Source organism: Cucurbita pepo, chromosome 17, assembly GCF_057944985.1.
Source record: "Cucurbita pepo subsp. pepo isolate OVF chromosome 17, ASM5794498v1, whole genome shotgun sequence".
NCBI classification, from domain to species: Eukaryota; Viridiplantae; Streptophyta; class Magnoliopsida; order Cucurbitales; family Cucurbitaceae; genus Cucurbita; species Cucurbita pepo.
In genome coordinates, this window is record NC_141814.1 from 11,495,269 (window position 1) to 11,512,203 (window position 16,935).

The 16,935-nt window shown below is 36.5% G+C and overlaps 2 protein-coding genes across 2 annotated transcripts; both read left to right on the forward strand.

Moving 5' to 3' along the window:
• The first annotated feature begins 630 nt into the window (after positions 1 to 630).
• Positions 631 to 1,405, forward strand: LOC111778799 (uncharacterized). The gene has a single exon (XM_023658774.2). It carries the CDS (start codon positions 830 to 832, stop codon positions 1,313 to 1,315), a length of 486 nt encoding a protein of 161 aa, XP_023514542.2. The 5' UTR covers positions 631 to 829; the 3' UTR covers positions 1,316 to 1,405.
• Positions 1,406 to 3,844: 2,439 nt separating this feature from the next.
• Positions 3,845 to 9,986, forward strand: LOC111779132 (putative beta-D-xylosidase 2). The gene is made up of 6 exons (XM_023659205.2): positions 3,845 to 4,275; positions 5,301 to 5,579; positions 6,499 to 6,668; positions 6,736 to 7,184; positions 7,853 to 8,266; positions 9,014 to 9,986. The coding sequence occupies exons 1-6, from the start codon at positions 3,859 to 3,861 to the stop codon at positions 9,616 to 9,618; spliced, it is 2,334 nt and encodes a 777-aa protein (XP_023514973.2). The 5' UTR covers positions 3,845 to 3,858; the 3' UTR covers positions 9,619 to 9,986.
• Positions 9,987 to 16,935: the final 6,949 nt, after the last annotated feature.

Consider the following 16,935-nt stretch of genomic DNA (forward strand, 5'->3'; position numbering starts at 1 on the left):
TATTAGTAGAATCCTTCTATCTCTTCATCATCTCGTCTTAACTTCGTCTTAACTATTGGATTTGGTGATATCTTATCTTATATTAGTAGAGTGAAGTGACTAAACTCTTCCAGGGCTTACCGTGCACAATCCTTCCCTATTTTTAGGCAACCTCTTAGTTCAAGGAGAAAATTCAGTAGGGTGGAATACTGAAAATTCAATAGTATTATTGATTCTTGTTCCATTTGACGCAGATATTCAACCCTTGTGTACAAATCATTCAATTCTGGATCAAACTTAACACCAAAAACGTTTCTCCCCCACATAAAAACCAAGACCACAACAAACGGGGACCAGAGGCAGACCAATAAAACACCAAATTGAAAACCATTTCTAAGAACGTGAAACGTGTTGATTGAAAAGTCAAATAGGTTTTATGATTGGTGGGAGTCCCAAATGGAAGTCAGTATCATCATTAAATGGCAACTCATTTTCAAGTTCTGTAGCAAATGTTGGGTCGGCTCCACTTTCTAATCCCGTGGCCACAAGGATCCAACAAAGATGATGCCTTTACTTACATTAGAAAAATGAAAGAAGAATAAAAAAGTCCCAACTTTCCTAACCAAAGACCTCTTCTTTTCTTCTTTACACTTAACTTACAGTAGTCAGCCGCGTTTCTTACACTACTTTCTTCCTACTTCCTCTCTCTTGAACTATATATTTAGATATTGGATCCTCTGTTCTTCAGCTCAAACTCAAAACCCAAAACTTCTTTGATCTCTCTTTCTCTAGATATTCTAAAGGAAACCCAAAATCTTAAAGTTCTCTGTTTGTCTTTGAAATCGTTGAAATGGGGTGTTTTTCTGCTTGTTTCTCTTTGAATTCAACTCAAGCAGCTAAGCTTCTAGACAGTGATGGAGGTCTGATCGAAAAGGTTAGGCTTCCGGTGAAAGCAGCGGAGCTGATGCTGGAGAGGCCTGGCTATGTCATCTCTTCGGTTGACGTGCTCCGGCGGACTCGCCGGATTTCGGCCTTGAAAGCCGATGATGAGCTTGTGGGTGGTAAAATATATGTGCTGGTGGCTTTAGGGAGAATTGGGTCCAAAGTTTCAGTGGTGGAATTGGAGAATTTGGAGTTGGGCTGCAAGAATAAAGGGAAGAAGATTGGTTCGAAGGTGCTGCCCGCGGCGGCGGAGGAAGGAAAGAAAGAGGATATCGGAAGTGGAATTAGTGGTTCTGATCAATTGAGTTGTGGTCGTGGGAATTATAAGCGATGGAATCCCAATTTGGAATCGATTTCTGAGGACTTTTGCCATTCTTTTAGAGAGAGACATTAGAAGATTTAGGTGTTCGGCTAATTTTATAGAACAGAGTCTAGACGAATTGTATCATAAAATTTATGGGAATATACTTTCAATTCTCGAAAAGTTCCCTTTTTTTTCCCTTCTTTTTGGACAGTGACCATTTCTCTACCTTTTGTATGAGCAAATTATCGACTCAAAGTGAAATACTTCTAGACACAGAGAAATTGAGCAAAAGGAATGTAACGACCCAGATTCACCGCTAGCAGATATTGTCCTCTTTGGATTTTTCCTTTCGAGCTTCCCCTCCAGGCTTTAAAACGCATCTATTAGGAAAGGTTTCCACACCTTATAAAGGGTGATCTGTTCTCCTCCCTAACCAATGTGGAACATCACAAGGAATTTCAAGTATTCGAATTCAAGTATTTCCTACCAGTTCTTAGTAGGAGGTTAAAGAATCACCAAATAAGTAATTCACAACAGTTGTGTGGGAAAAATCATCTTCGTACGATGAAGACACTACGTTTCAGGGATGGTAGGAAGGTCATCCTTGTTTGGCTTGAGATTGGATGAACACGCTTGCCTTGCTTGGCGAGTTAGAGAACTCATTCGTGTAGTGCAGCACAATATGATTTGTGTTGATGCGAAATTCTAGTCACTAGTGGACCAAACCCTTTAGGCCGAGGTGACTGAGCTAAAGCGTTGAGACGAGACACTCGTACTTGAGTCAATGTTAATACTGAAATTATATCGTCCTAGAGTAGAGTGATTGATATTGCATGTTTTGGTAGCAAGACGAGTCTTGATCATTTATAGCTATCTTCATTGTCAACGGGAGTAGAATTCTTGAGATTAGGTAATATGTTCATTAACTCGATTTTTATCGGGTTCGGTAGGTATGTCCTTGGTTGATCAATTTCTCAAAATCACAGAAGATGGGGAAAGAGAAAAAAAAAAAAATAAATGAAGAACCCAATTCGTCTCTAAAATCCATCCCCAACTAACGAAATCATTATGCTTTAAATCTTTCTTTAATTCATAGGTTTATTAATAAACTAACTTTCTTTTAAATATTTTAGATATAATAAATCCCACACTCAAACACTAATTACGTGTTAAAGAGTCAAAACGTTCGAGACTCTTCCCCCATAATTATTAAACTAAATAAGTTCAAACCTATTTTTCTATTTTCATTTTATTCCAAAAAAAATTATGAATTTTTTCCATTTATTTGTATTAAAGATAATGGGAAAGTTTAAACACAAATTGAATAATAAAAAAAAATTAAAAAAAAAATCTTATATGAATATAAAATTGGTAGTTATAATAAAGGTTTATTCCATGCTTTGCATGACATATTAACGAAATTCATATTATGATATCTTCATTATCACTTCACTTTATTACCCATTTAGCATTTAATGTCACTCTTCCTTCCATAAGAGGTGAATGTGATTTATAATATTATTGTTCGAAAATGATATGCAAACTGAAATCTAAAACCATTATTTCTACCTATCATTGAAAAAAACAACGGAAAATATCATTAAATTTATTGTATGTTTTACATTTTTTTACGGGAAATTATATTTTTTGCCCAAATGGAGAATTTTACAGGAATGTTCCTCCTCCGACTCATAGACATCTCTACTTATTAGCTCATCAATCGGTTAAATTAGAAAATGAATTATTTTGTATATATATAATAATTTATTGTGGAATATTCTTATTAGAAAGTGTCCATAAAATTAAGGGGTGCCCATAAGGGATTGGGAGTTGGCACATGAATATGATTTTGTGTCGGTCTTGAGGTGCGTGCATACATAGTGGCTTCCTTTCCATGTCCCTTTTCAGATAAAACTTACCTAACTTACCTTTCTATTATTCTTTTCTTTCTTTTCTCTTCATAAATTTACCAACATAACGAGATCGGGACAGATAATATAATCCCTGTTTTCAGTTCCCGTTTAAATAACAATGAAAAATCTCTCTCTACTAAGTCTCGATATCGTGAGTTACTAACCAGCATAATTACCATCATTTTCATTACAGAAATCGTACACAGATTATATAACCTATCGGGGTTCGAGTAGCCATCTTGTTAAAAGAGTGTTGGGGAAGGAAAGTATTAGTCTGTAGCATGGGCTTCTCTTTGTTTCTCTTGCATTGTAAGCCAAGCTAGTTCGTATATAATGATTACAATAACGATCTAATATTTTTTAATTATACAATCGTTATATTAAGCTTATATTTTTTTAAAAAAAATAAGTTTTTTTAATGTTTGGCAAAATAATTAAATTGAAAAAAGAAAATAAGAGAGGTTAAATACAATAAATTTAATTTGAAATTAATTCTAATTTATTTTTTGAAATTCAGTCAATAATCACAAATTAAATATAATAATAATAATAATGATGTAATTTCTGTTTGGGGTTAGTTTTCAATTTTGGGTACTCAACCAAATTTTGTTTATTATTTAATTATTTAATTATTTTTAATTTTTTATTATTTGTGTAATATATTATTATATATAATGGTTTGGCCTTGCCCACTTTCCACACCCAATTCTAGTCCAACACATGGCTTCCACCGCCGCCGCCCCCTCTCGTCCTTCTACCATTCTATTACTCATCGTCCTCTTAGGACTACTCCGGCACGGCGGCGGGGCGCGTGAGCCATTCGCTTGCGATCCGAATGACGCGGCGTCTAGTGGGCTGCCGTTCTGCAGGACGGCGGCGCCGATTCCCGAGAGGGTAAAGGATTTCATCGGACGGCTGACATTGCAAGAGAAGATTCGATTGCTGGTGAACAATGCGGCGGGTGTGCCTCGCCTGGGGATTCAGGGATATGAGTGGTGGTCGGAGGCCCTTCACGGCGTCTCAAATGTCGGCCCCGGAACTAAATTCGGCGGCGATTTTCCCGGCGCCACCGGCTTTCCTCAGGTCATCACCACCGCTGCTTCTTTCAATGCGTCACTTTGGGAAGCTATCGGACGGGTATCCCTTCCCCTCTCTCTTTTATATTTTCATAATTTGGATTTAATTTCTGAACAAAAAAAAAAAAAAAAAAAAAAAAAAAAAAAAAAATTCTATTACATTTGTTGAATTTTTTTAAAAAACTAAAAATTATTTTAATTATTTAATTTTCAAAAACAAATATTTTTTTTACCATTATTATTTAATTTGTTTGCAGTTTAATAATTGTTTCAATCAACTAATAATGATTAAATAGTTTTTTTTCTCGAAGTTTTTAAATTTTAGTAAAATTTAAAAAATCTAGACTGAAATATATGTTAAATGAACAACTTATCACAATGGTACGGTAATTTAGACTGAAATTCTTAGACTTTAGTAAATTTTAAAAAATTTAGACTGAAATATATGTTAAATGAACATAACTTTCCACAATGGTATAATAATTTAGACTGAAATTCTTAGATTTTAGTAAATTTTGAAAAATTTAAACTGAAATATATGTTAAATGAACATAACTTTTCACAATGGTACGATAATTTAGACTGAAATATATGTTAGATGAACAACTCAGCTCTCGTGGCTTTGCTTTGGGCTTCCCAAAAAGCCTCAAACGAATGGAGAGAGTATTCATTCCCTAAATTAGCTGACGTGAGACTTTCATCATCCAACAATATATATAAAAATGAAAATTAAAAAGACATTATTGGGTGGGAATTTGAAGCTATAATCTAATCGTCTTTTCTTATTTTTTTTTTCATTATTTATTTATTTTTAAAGTAGATAAAAAAAATTATAATAAAATATAAAAAAGTAGGGATTTATTTAGTTAATTTTGTCGTGTCTATACGGTTTTAGAATAAAAATAAGGTTGTCCCTTTAATTTATTGACATTTTTAAAGCTACTTTAATTTAGTAATGGAAAAACCTTAATAATTAATTATTTCCTAAGTAAAATTATGGAAAATGAGATTAAACTGATTTTCAAACATTGACAACGACAATATTTAGGAAACTCTGTGACGCTTACATTATGGCCGTTGGATTAGGTTGTGTCGGATGAAGCCAGGGCGATGTACAACGGCGGCGCTGCTGGACTGACTTACTGGAGCCCAAATGTTAACATATTCCGAGATCCACGGTGGGGCCGCGGCCAAGAAACTCCCGGCGAAGATCCCTTGGTCGCTGGTACGTATGCCACCAGCTACGTGAGAGGCCTTCAGGGAAACGACGGCAACCGCCTCAAAGTCGCCGCTTGCTGCAAGCACTTCACCGCCTATGATTTGGACAACTGGAACGGCACCGACCGGTTTCACTTCAACGCCAAGGTAGAGTAAAAAACATAGAAAATTTTGAGTGGTTTTTTTATTTTATTTATTATTATTATTATTATTATTATTATTTTTTGGTGAAATCTCACGTGTCATTTGGGGAGAGAACGAAACATTTGAGGGTGTGAAAATCTCTCCCTATTAGACGCGTTTTTTTTAGGGAAAGGGTAGAAGAGAAACTCCAAAATCTACTAGCTGGCTTGAGGAGAAGCCCAACAGAGAGTTCAAAATTTACTAGTGATGGGGTTGGACTGTCACAAATGGTACCAGAGTCAGATCAAGCGGTGTGGCAGTGAGAGGACACTGGCCTCCAAGGAGGTGGATTGTGATGATATCACTTTATAACAGACGCGTTTTAAAACCTTGAGTAGAAGTCTAGAAGAGGGGAAGTCTGAACAGAAAGCCCAAAAAAGATAATAATTGCTAAAAGTGAACTTGGGTTATAACAAATTGTATCAGAGCTAGATACCTAGCAGCGTGACACTGAGGAGCTGACCTTCAAGGGGATGGATTCTGAGATCCCACATGGAGAGGGGAACAAAGCATTTTTAGAAGGTGTGGAATTCTGTTAGAGAACCTCGAATAGAAAGCCCAAAAAGGACAATATTTGTTAACGATGAACTTGGGGTATAACAATTGGTATCAGAGCCAGACAACGAGTGGTGTGGCATCAAGGACGCTGACCCCAACCGGATGGATTGTCAGATTCCATATTGATTAGAGAGGGGAACGAAACATTCTTATAACATGTGGAAACCTCTCCTATCAAACCCATTTTAAAAACTCGAGTGGAAGTCAAAAGAAAAGTCTAAAGATTAATAATATCGGCTAGTGATGGAGTTGAGTTATTACATTTTTCCGGCCTATTTTGGGGTCGAGGTGGACATTGAGATATTGTGGGCCTAATGATTTACAGGTTACTCGACAAGACAGAGTGGACACATTTGATGTGCCGTTTAGGATGTGCGTGAAGGAAGGGAAAGTGGCGAGCGTTATGTGTTCGTACAATCAGGTCAACGGCGTCCCCACTTGCGCTGACCCTAATTTGCTCAAGGGAACCATACGCGATCAGTGGCGCCTCAATGGGTCAGTTTCCAATTCCACTTCCCTTTTCATCTTCGAACCATTTAATTCAATTTTGGGCTTTTTCCAGCTACATCGTCTCCGACTGCGATTCCGTCGGAGTCTTTTTCGACAACCAACACTACACGTCCACGGCGGAGGAGGCGGCGGCGGACGCCATTAAAGCCGGCTTGGACTTGGACTGTGGACCCTTTTTAGCAGTCCACACAGAAGACGCTGTGAAGAAAGGATTGCTGACTGAAACGGACGTCGACAACGCTCTCATTAACACGGTCTCCGTTCAAATGAGGCTTGGAATGTTTGACGGAGCGCCGTCGTCTCAGTCGTACGGAAATTTAGGCCCCAAAGACGTTTGTTCTCCGCCCCACCAACAGCTCGCCCTCGACGCCGCCCGACAGGGCATCGTCCTGCTCGAGAACCGCCACTCCACTTTGCCCTTGTCCGCCAATCGCCACCGTACCGTCGCCGTTATTGGGCCGAACTCCGACGTCAATCTCACCATGATTGGCAACTATGCTGGTAAGTTGTTGGATCTTATCTTTGCACGGCCCAGGCCCAAGCCCAAGCCCAAGCCCACTTTTTTGAGTTTAGGGTTAGCCCAAGCCCACATCTAGCACACTTTTTCACGTTTTTACTTTCAGGCTTTCCCTCAAGGTTTTAAGACGTGTCTACTATGGAGAGGGTCTAGTCATACTCCGACCAATGCCTCACACAGTCTGATAACTAGCTCTGATACTATTTGTAACAGCCCAAACCCAGCTACTAGATATTAGTAGCTATTATTTGCTGTAGCCAGTTACATTCACCGTCAGCCTCACTGTTTTATAAAATGCCTATTAGGGAGAGGTTTCCACACCCAAGTTTCCGTACCTTTAGAAGGAATGTTTCGCCCGGTGTATGACCCTACTACCATTGGTTAGAGAGGAGAACAAAACATTGTTTATAAGGTTGTGGAAACATCTTCCTAGTAAACGCGTTTTGAAACCGTGGGTTGACGGCTATACGTAACGGGTCAAAACGGATAATATCTACCTGATGTGGGCCTTAAAACTAACCCCCTTTTTTATTTTAAAAAATAAAAAATTTGCTAATTAGTGTTATTTACTCCAAAAAAAAAAAAAAATATATACTCTTTCAAAATCAAAACTAAGGTCGAGAACATATATTTAATCGATTGTCCATTTTAGGTGTGGCGTGTGGGTACGTAACGCCACTGGAAGGAATAGCAAGGTACACGGCGGTCATCCACCAGAAAGGCTGCGACGGCGTGGCATGTACGACAGAGGATTCCTTTGGTGACGCCATTGCCGCTGCGAGGAGCGCCGACGCGACGGTATTGGTGGTGGGGTTGGACCAATCCATCGAGGCAGAAACCATAGACAGAGACGGGTTGTTGCTACCGGGACGGCAACAGGACCTTGTTTCGAAAGTTGCTGCAGCTTCTAGGGGGCCGACCGTGTTGGTTCTGATGTCCGGAGGTCCAATTGATGTGTCTTTTGCTAAGGATGATCCTCGAATTTCTGCAATTTTGTGGGCTGGGTACCCTGGTCAGGCCGGTGGCGCCGCCATTGCTGATGTTCTGTTTGGAACAACAAATCCAGGTACGTGACTAAGTTTCTATGAGATCTCATATCGGTCGGGGGAACAATAAGAATGTTTTAAAATCGTGAGAGGCGATACGTAACGGACCAAAACGGACAATATCCGTTACCGATAAGTTTGGGTTGTTATAAATGGCATCAGAGTTAGACACTGAGTTGTGTGCCAGTAAAAGAGGGTGGATTGTGAGATCCGACGTCCGTTGGAGAGGAGAACAAAACATTCTTGAGTGTGGAAACCTCTCCCTAACAAACTCGATTTAAAACCGTAAGGCTGACGACAACTATACGTAACGCACGCGCTAGAGTGGACAATATCTTTTAGCGGTGGGCTTGGGCTGTTACAAATGGTATCAGAGCCAAACACCGAGCGGTGTGCCAGCGAGGACAGTGGCTCCAAGGAGAGTCGAGTGTGAGATACAACATCGGTTAAAGAGGGAAACAAAATATTCTTTATAAGAGTGTAGAAACCTCTCACTAATTTGACGCGTTTTAAAATCGTAAGGTTAACGATGATATAACGGGCCAAAACGGAGAATATTTGTTAATGGGGTGGGCTTGGGCTGTTACCAAGGGTATTAGAGCCAAACGCTGGGCTCTTGAGATCCCTCCAAATCGATTGGAGAGGGGAACAAAACGTTATTTACAAGAGCGTATAAACCTTTCACTAACAGATACATTTTATAACCGTGAAGTTGACGGTTATACGTAACGGGCCAAAACGGATGATACCTGTTATTAATTTCACAGGTGGAAGACTACCAATGACATGGTACCCACAATCCTACCTGTCCAACTTACCGATGACAACCATGGCAATGCGGTCAACTCCATCATACCCCGGCAGAACCTACCGGTTCTACGCCGGTCCGGTGGTTTACCCTTTCGGCCACGGCTTAAGCTACTCAAATTTCATCAACAAAATCATCAAAGCCCCCACCACCGTCAAAGTCCCCCTCTCCGGCCACCACCACCACCACCACCACCACCAATCTCAATCCGCCGCTTCCCTATCCAGCAAGGCAATCCGAGTCACCCACGCTAAATGCCAAAACCTCTCTGTAGTCATCCATGTCGACGTGGCAAACAAAGGCGACAGAGACGGGTCACAAACACTACTCGTATTCGCAACCCCGCCAGCTAGCAGTGGCAGGTGGGTACCACGCAAGCAATTGGTGGCATTCGAGAAAGTCCACCTCGCCGCCGGAACAAGGCGGCGCGTGCAAGTCCACATCCATGTTTGCAAGTATTTGAGCGTGGTGGATAAATCAGGGGCGAGAAGGATATCCATGGGCGAACATGATATTCATATTGGTGATACTAAGCTTACAGTGTTGCTCCAACCTGAGACATAGAGAAAAGAGAACACTAAAGTGATGAAATGGGGTTTGGGCCTAAAAGAAGGCCCATTAAATTCAAACCACATATCTCTTCCTTCTTTGTGTGTATTTTTTTTTTTTTTTTTTTTTGTTTCTTATACCAAACATCATACTACTCTCTTCTTTGTGTGTGTTTTTATTTTTTTATAGGTGTCGAGCTTTGTTTTAGATGCTTGAAAGTAAATTACGTTACAGTGAAAGTGTTCATATGACTCAACAATTCGATCTACCTGCATTACCCAACTCAAACCATAAAAGTTGTATTGGGTTTTTTGGAAAAACGAAAATTTGAGTAAGTTTGCATATTGTTAGTTTTTTGGTCAGGTAAACTGTGAGGTCCCACATGGATTGGAGAGAGGAAGGAGTGTTGGTGAGGCCGCTGGGCCTTGAAGGGAGGTGGATTGTGAGATCCCATATCAGGATGAAGAGTACTGGTGAGGCCGCTGGGCCTCGAAAGGAGGTGGATTGTGAGATCTCATATCGGGATGAAATGAAACATTTTTCATAGGGGTGTTCTCTCCCATGCGTTTAGGGAAAACTAGAAGAAAAAGCCCAAAGAGAACAATATGGGCTAGCTATGGGTTTGGGTTGTTATATAAATAGGGGCTTTGCATTGGGCATTGGGCTTCCCCAAGAGGGGAATTTGTTCAACATTTGAGGATTTACTAATCTATTGGCACGACTAAATTTAGGACATGACTCTGATACCACGTTAGACGAACCCAACTCTCCACAATGGTACAATGGTATTAGATTGTCCACTTTGAGCATAACCTCTCACGGCTTTGCTTTGGGCTTCCTAAAAAGCCTCATATCAATTAATAGTATTCTTCGATTATAAACCCATAATCATTCCCTAAATTAGCCGATGTGAAACTTTCATCATCCAAGAACATATATTATACATTAATAAGATTTTTTTAAATAACTATGAAAAACATGACAACCCAACTGAACCCAACAACCTAACTAAAAAATAGAAGGTTGTGTTGGTCTCAGTATTCAGCTCTAGCTCTATACGGGTTGCTCCAGTCAAAACCAAACCAATCCGAACTTCCAGTTGGCTTAAAAGATTTCTCCAACCTATTGTATATATTTTAATGAATTCATGGCGTCACCCTACTGGTCCACGAACTTTCCATGCAAGCAATAGGGTTGACGAAAGCAATAACATTTACCCAAACCTTTTCCATTCTGAATATATATATATAATATTAATTAATTAAGTTAAATTAATTTGGAAAATACTAAATACATATCTTTCGCAATAAGGCTGACTTAGAGGGGTGGGCTCGAAAAATATCCTCAAACAAATTCAAAATTAATTAATTAATTAATTAATTAATTTAATAATGATCGGATCTGAGCAGCCAATATAGGCTTTGCAAAGCCTGCCTTATATATTCACACGTTTTATTTTATATTTTCCCCCCTTACTTTTTTCCTAATTACGCTTCTATCCCCAGTTTCGGGGAGCAATTGTCTACACTCGAGCTCATTGTACATCAATGTGAAAATGGGATCCGAAGGTCCAAAATTGCGGTGGTCAATCAACTTTTTGGATCTGAAATTTCCAGTTTGACTTTTGGGTAATGATTGGATGTGGTCAATGCTGGACTATTAAAACTAACGGTCCGCAGTATATTATTTTATTATTTAATTCGAAAATAAGTATATATATTGAAAATGTAATTTTATAATTTTTAATGGATGACTTTAATTATTTTATTTATTTTTAAATAATAATCTTATAATTTTATGGATAGAAATTAATTACCCCATTTTATAATTTTATAAATTAATATAAAAAATTTAATTTATAAATATAAAATATAAAAATAGGTTAAAAACAAGTCAATCATCAAATAAAGTTGAAATCTTGAAAATGTGTAGAATGAAAGTCCCATCACATCTCATTAGAGGGGTGGACACATCATCAATTGACATGGGGTTGACACGTGGAATCCACGTAAGCAAAGAAAAATAAAACCCAAAAATATTAATTTATTTAAAACTAATGATTTCCATGGTGGGCAGACATGAGACATAGTACATGAATCCTTCCCAATTTTCTTAATTTTAATATAAAATATGTTTTTTTTTCAATTAATTATTATTATTATTATTATTAAATGCATAAATCTTAATCTTACTACTGATAGAGCAGCATTTTCAAGAGGATTACAGGTTACTAAATTAATATTTAATTAATCTTTCCCTATCAATAAAAACAAAAGAAATTAATATTTAATTAATGTTTTAATTAATCTCATTAAGACATTGGATTAAGCTAACATTAAGTATATAGTTTCTCTCTCATTAACCATATTTGGCAGAGAGACAATTGTTTATTTTTACTTTATTTATTATTATTATTATTACTATTATTTGTAATAATGATATATTATATTCATTAATATTTTTGGAGGTAATTTTCTTGCCAAATTAGATATGGTCCTTTTTTGGACTTTGTCTTAGCTCAGAGCTCTCACAGTTCAGGCACAACGACACAATTATCATGGGTGCGCTCTAGTATTGAACTAATAGCCCGTCGTGCGAGCCTCCCGCTATGCCAAAGAGAAACCCCATCCCTCTCCTTCCTTTTTTCGCCCCCATGTCGCCACACGGGAGGGACATGGGGACGTAAAAAAGGGGATCCTATCAACTTGTTCCGACCTAGGATAATAAGCTCATGAGCTTAGTCTTACTTCACCGTCCAGAAACGAAAGAAGACTGAATTTTCACTTAAAATTTTTAAAACACCTCTACTAATGAGAGGTTTTCACACTCTTGTAAAGAATGGTTCCGTTATCCTCCTCAACCGATGTGAGATTTCACATACACCAATTTAATGATTAAAAAATACACGATAAATTGTAACTTTGGTATGAAATTCATCCATCAAATCATCATATTAGAGGGAAAAAAACATTAAATTTTGAATGTTTTTAAGAACCCAATAGTCGATTTGCAATTTAAAGTAAAAAGAGAAATAAAAACAATAAAATTTGTTTAAATTAAGAGGAAATTTGAAATCTTTTTAAGAACCCATTAGTTGTTTTGCAATTAAAAGTAAAAATAGAAATGGGTTTTTGATAAAGATGAATAAATTAGAGGGTAGAGAGAGAAAGAGAAAAAGGGTAATTAATTAGTAATTATTAGATTTAAAAAGAAATTAAAAGGAAAAGTTTTGCAGCAAAAGCAAGAAGGGAAAGCACATGGGAATTGAAGAGCCCAATATATCCATTGGCCACGTGAAGCTTCATCGGGGAGCACGTGCCATGGAGCAGAAAATCCTCAGACCTGCTCTGGGCTTTAACAATGGGAGGGCCGCCATTGGAGGGCAGTTTATGAAGCTCTGATATAATACAAGGGGGATAATAATTTAATTAGGGCATCGTGCAGGGTGAAGGACACCATATATATATATATATATTATAGGACCTTATCCAAAATGGTGTATGATTTGAATGAATAAGGGAATCTTTAGGAGGACTCTATGCCTTTCTATTGCCCCCTTCCTTACAAACATGTCCCGTTTTTAGAGAGAGAGATTCACTGATAATTGGTCTAAGTCGGAGTTAAATTTGAGCTATCTTCACGTGTCGTTTAACTGAGGTTAGAAAGTTAAATTCTTTCATTTTCGCATGTTGTAAGCCTGTGTTGATGTGAGATCTCGTATTGGCTTGGGAGGAAGAAAACAATCTTTATAAGGGTGTGGAAACCTGGACGTTGAGTCTCGAAGGAGACTGAATTGTGAGATCCCATATCGATTGTTGGTGGGAGAGAAGAACGAACTATTTTTTATAAGGGTATGAAAACCTGGACGCTGGGTTCTGAAGGAGAGTGAATTGTGAGATGCATATCGGTTGAAAGAGGAGAACGAAACATTATTTATAAGAGTGGAAATCTCATCCTAGCCGACACGAGTCGGTGTGATAGTAAGGAACTTGGCCTCAAAAGGGGGTGGATTGTGAGATCTCACATCGGTTGAAGATGAGAACGAAACATTCTTTATAAGAGTGTGAAAATCTCTCTCTACGAGACGTGTTTTAAAAAGTTTAAGGACAAGGTGTGAAAAGAAAGTCTGACATTATCTGCTTAGGATGTTACAGAGTAGTATAAATATTTTCATTTTATCAATAAAGGTGTAATTTTATATTAATTTAGAATGATGACGTATTAATTATCATTTTTAATACTGAATTTTAATAAATTATATATTAGCATGATAATAAACGGAAAATCAAATTATAGTCGCAAAAATATTAATATCCATAAATGCGATAAAGCAAAATTTAAGTCAAAGATGTAAAGATTCTTGTAATTAGAATCGGAATCATTTGAGATATTTCTACAATTTTAAATACTAAGCTCTTAATAATTTATTATTTTTGTTATTATCCGTTAATTTTATTATTTTCTTTTATTAGGCCATGTTAAACTTATATTAGAATATACTCGGGTTAAATTAGAATTTTAGTCGGTAGGGATCTGCCCTAAACGAGATAGGAAATATCCGTGTAGACAGAGAATGGGAGATGGAGTGGAGAACGTTTTTTTCCAGTTAGATAAATAGGGTCAGACCAAAATTATATTTCTTGTCTCGTCCAAATCCCACCATGCATAATGTACGATAGTTTTAACAAATATTTTTAAAAAATATTAATTGAAAAAGACTAATTAGTTGTTTTTTTTAGAGTAATATTTAAATACAAAATCATGTTTAATTTTTTTTTTAAATTATTAAAAATTATGCTTGAATTTTTAGAAATTAATTACGCAAATATATTAATTTTTAGATAATATATTATTTATGAATTATATCTTAGATATTATATTTTAATATTCTTTCCTATATAATTCGATTTAGAGGATATTTTATTTTATTTTATTCTTAATATTTAATTAATTTATATTTTATTTATCTGTAGATATTAGTTCGGTAGATTGTATTCTATTTAAAACACACATTTCATTCCAAATTTAATTCTATTTCTCATTCTTAACCAAATATTATATTAAAAAATAAAAACTTCAAAATAACTATTTTTTTTAAATGAAAAAAATTCTCCGGGGAATTTGACCTCGACAGACGGGATATTTAGTAATAAATTATAGCTTCCCATATATATTATATTTGATATTTTATTATAAGGCAAATATCTGCCTTTTAATTATAGTTATCCTTCCATTTATTGTTATTTTCATATTTATTTGATTATAAATAAGATAATTTTCATACCATTTAGGAGGGGTGGATTAATCAAACATTATGTTATCAGAGCTATTTTGGTTTAGCAACTCGGATTCTTTCTTTTCAATGGCTTTTGAAATCTTGTTCTTCTCCACCGCCACTGCTGGCTTTGACGCCGCAGGGGCAGTCATTATGGCTGACACATGCAGAGCCGATTGATTACTCTTTGGCTCCACCCTTTTGACCTCGAAATCAGACTCCACTCTGAGAATTTCCATTCCAATTTTAGCAAAAATAAATAGAAAATTTTGAACGAACGAAAAATTAGATACGTGGTGGGAATGAGGACAGAGAAAGCTTCCCCGTCCCCGAATATTTATATATTTTTATTAAATAATTTCTTTATTTCTTGAAATTAGATTTTCCAAATAATTCAATTTTTAGTTGAATTCATTGAGCCAATAATTTTGATACAATCTTGAAGCACAAGCTTGACTCATGTGGGGTTTTTTTTGTTGGCTCTCCCAATCTTCAGAGCTCCACTAAAAAAAAAGTCAACCATAAAATACAAAAAAAAAAAAGCCAATATAATTCAACATAACACGTGTTGGCCACCAATAATTTCAATAAAAAATAACAAAAAAATAAAAAATAAAATAATTAATTTCAAGCAAATGCTAATGTCCCCATTTATCAAAATATATTCATATGCTCATTTTTCTCCTCATTCAGACATCACATGTGTTTATTTATATATTTAAACTATATAATAAGGTTTATAATTACACATTTTTCATTATATATTTAAATTAATATCCAAACTTTAGGTTAATAATTATTTATCTTTTTGCCTTTAGGTTCTTGTCTTTAACTACAAGGGCGGTTGTCCCGTTTCATATGCAAAAACAAGGACTTACTTTAGACGACAAAAATATGTATATACTTTGAGGGGAAAAAAAAAACGTCTTTACTTATCATTTTCAAAGTGGGTCGTTTTGTCGTATCTAATATTATAGACGTTGAAAGAGAAAATTCATTTGTATATTTAAGAAGATACCAACGAAAATGGAGGACCCACTAGTTCTAATTTGAAGCAACGAACCAGGCTCGTGTTTGTATTCCATTATTGTTATTTTTCTTCTTTTGATTTACTAACTATCATTTATATATCCATGATCGTGGGACTCTAACAATCCTCTTCTCGAATAAATTACACCATTGAACCTCCCGTGACAACTCCTTCTATCTAGAGCACTCAGAACAAAATACACCATTGAGTCTCTCCTTAAAGTCGTCTAATCGTCCAACACTATCCTAGATGACCCTTCTTCTCTAGAGAACATTGTCGGTCTAATAAAACTCTATCAGGGATCTTCATCATGACTGCACCTTTGAGACTCACGTCTTTGTTCAACACCTAAGCCACTATGACTATACGTTCGGGACTCACAACTTCTTTGTTCGATATGACTCCGATAACGTGCAATAATATACATGTTGATGATGTGTGTGTAAAGAAGAGAGTGCGATGTATACGTGGATGACAACCAGGATGAGGTGAGGTGTGAGAGAAGGCGGCAGCAGCAGCTTATATGTGCATGGAGAAACGGCTTTTGGTCGTCCTATGACTAAGCCCCACTGGCTGGTCCCTAAAACCTTACCCTCTTTCAGGGACACAGCCCCAAGGGGGGGCTGCCCTTCTGTAGGGTCCCCTGTCCTTTCATCATTCTCTCATGCCCTACCTCTCTTTACTTCCAACAATCATTTACATTTTGGATAAGTTTCCCTAGGGGACCTCATCATTCTATCATCTCCATCTACATATACATATATATACATACATATATATATACATACATACATATATATACATACATATATACATACATATATATACATACATATATATACATACATATACATATATATACATACATATATATATATATATATATATATACATACACATATATATATATATATACATACACACATATATATAGATACATATATATATATATATACATACACATATACATATATATCTATATATATACATACATACATATATATATACATACATACACACACATATA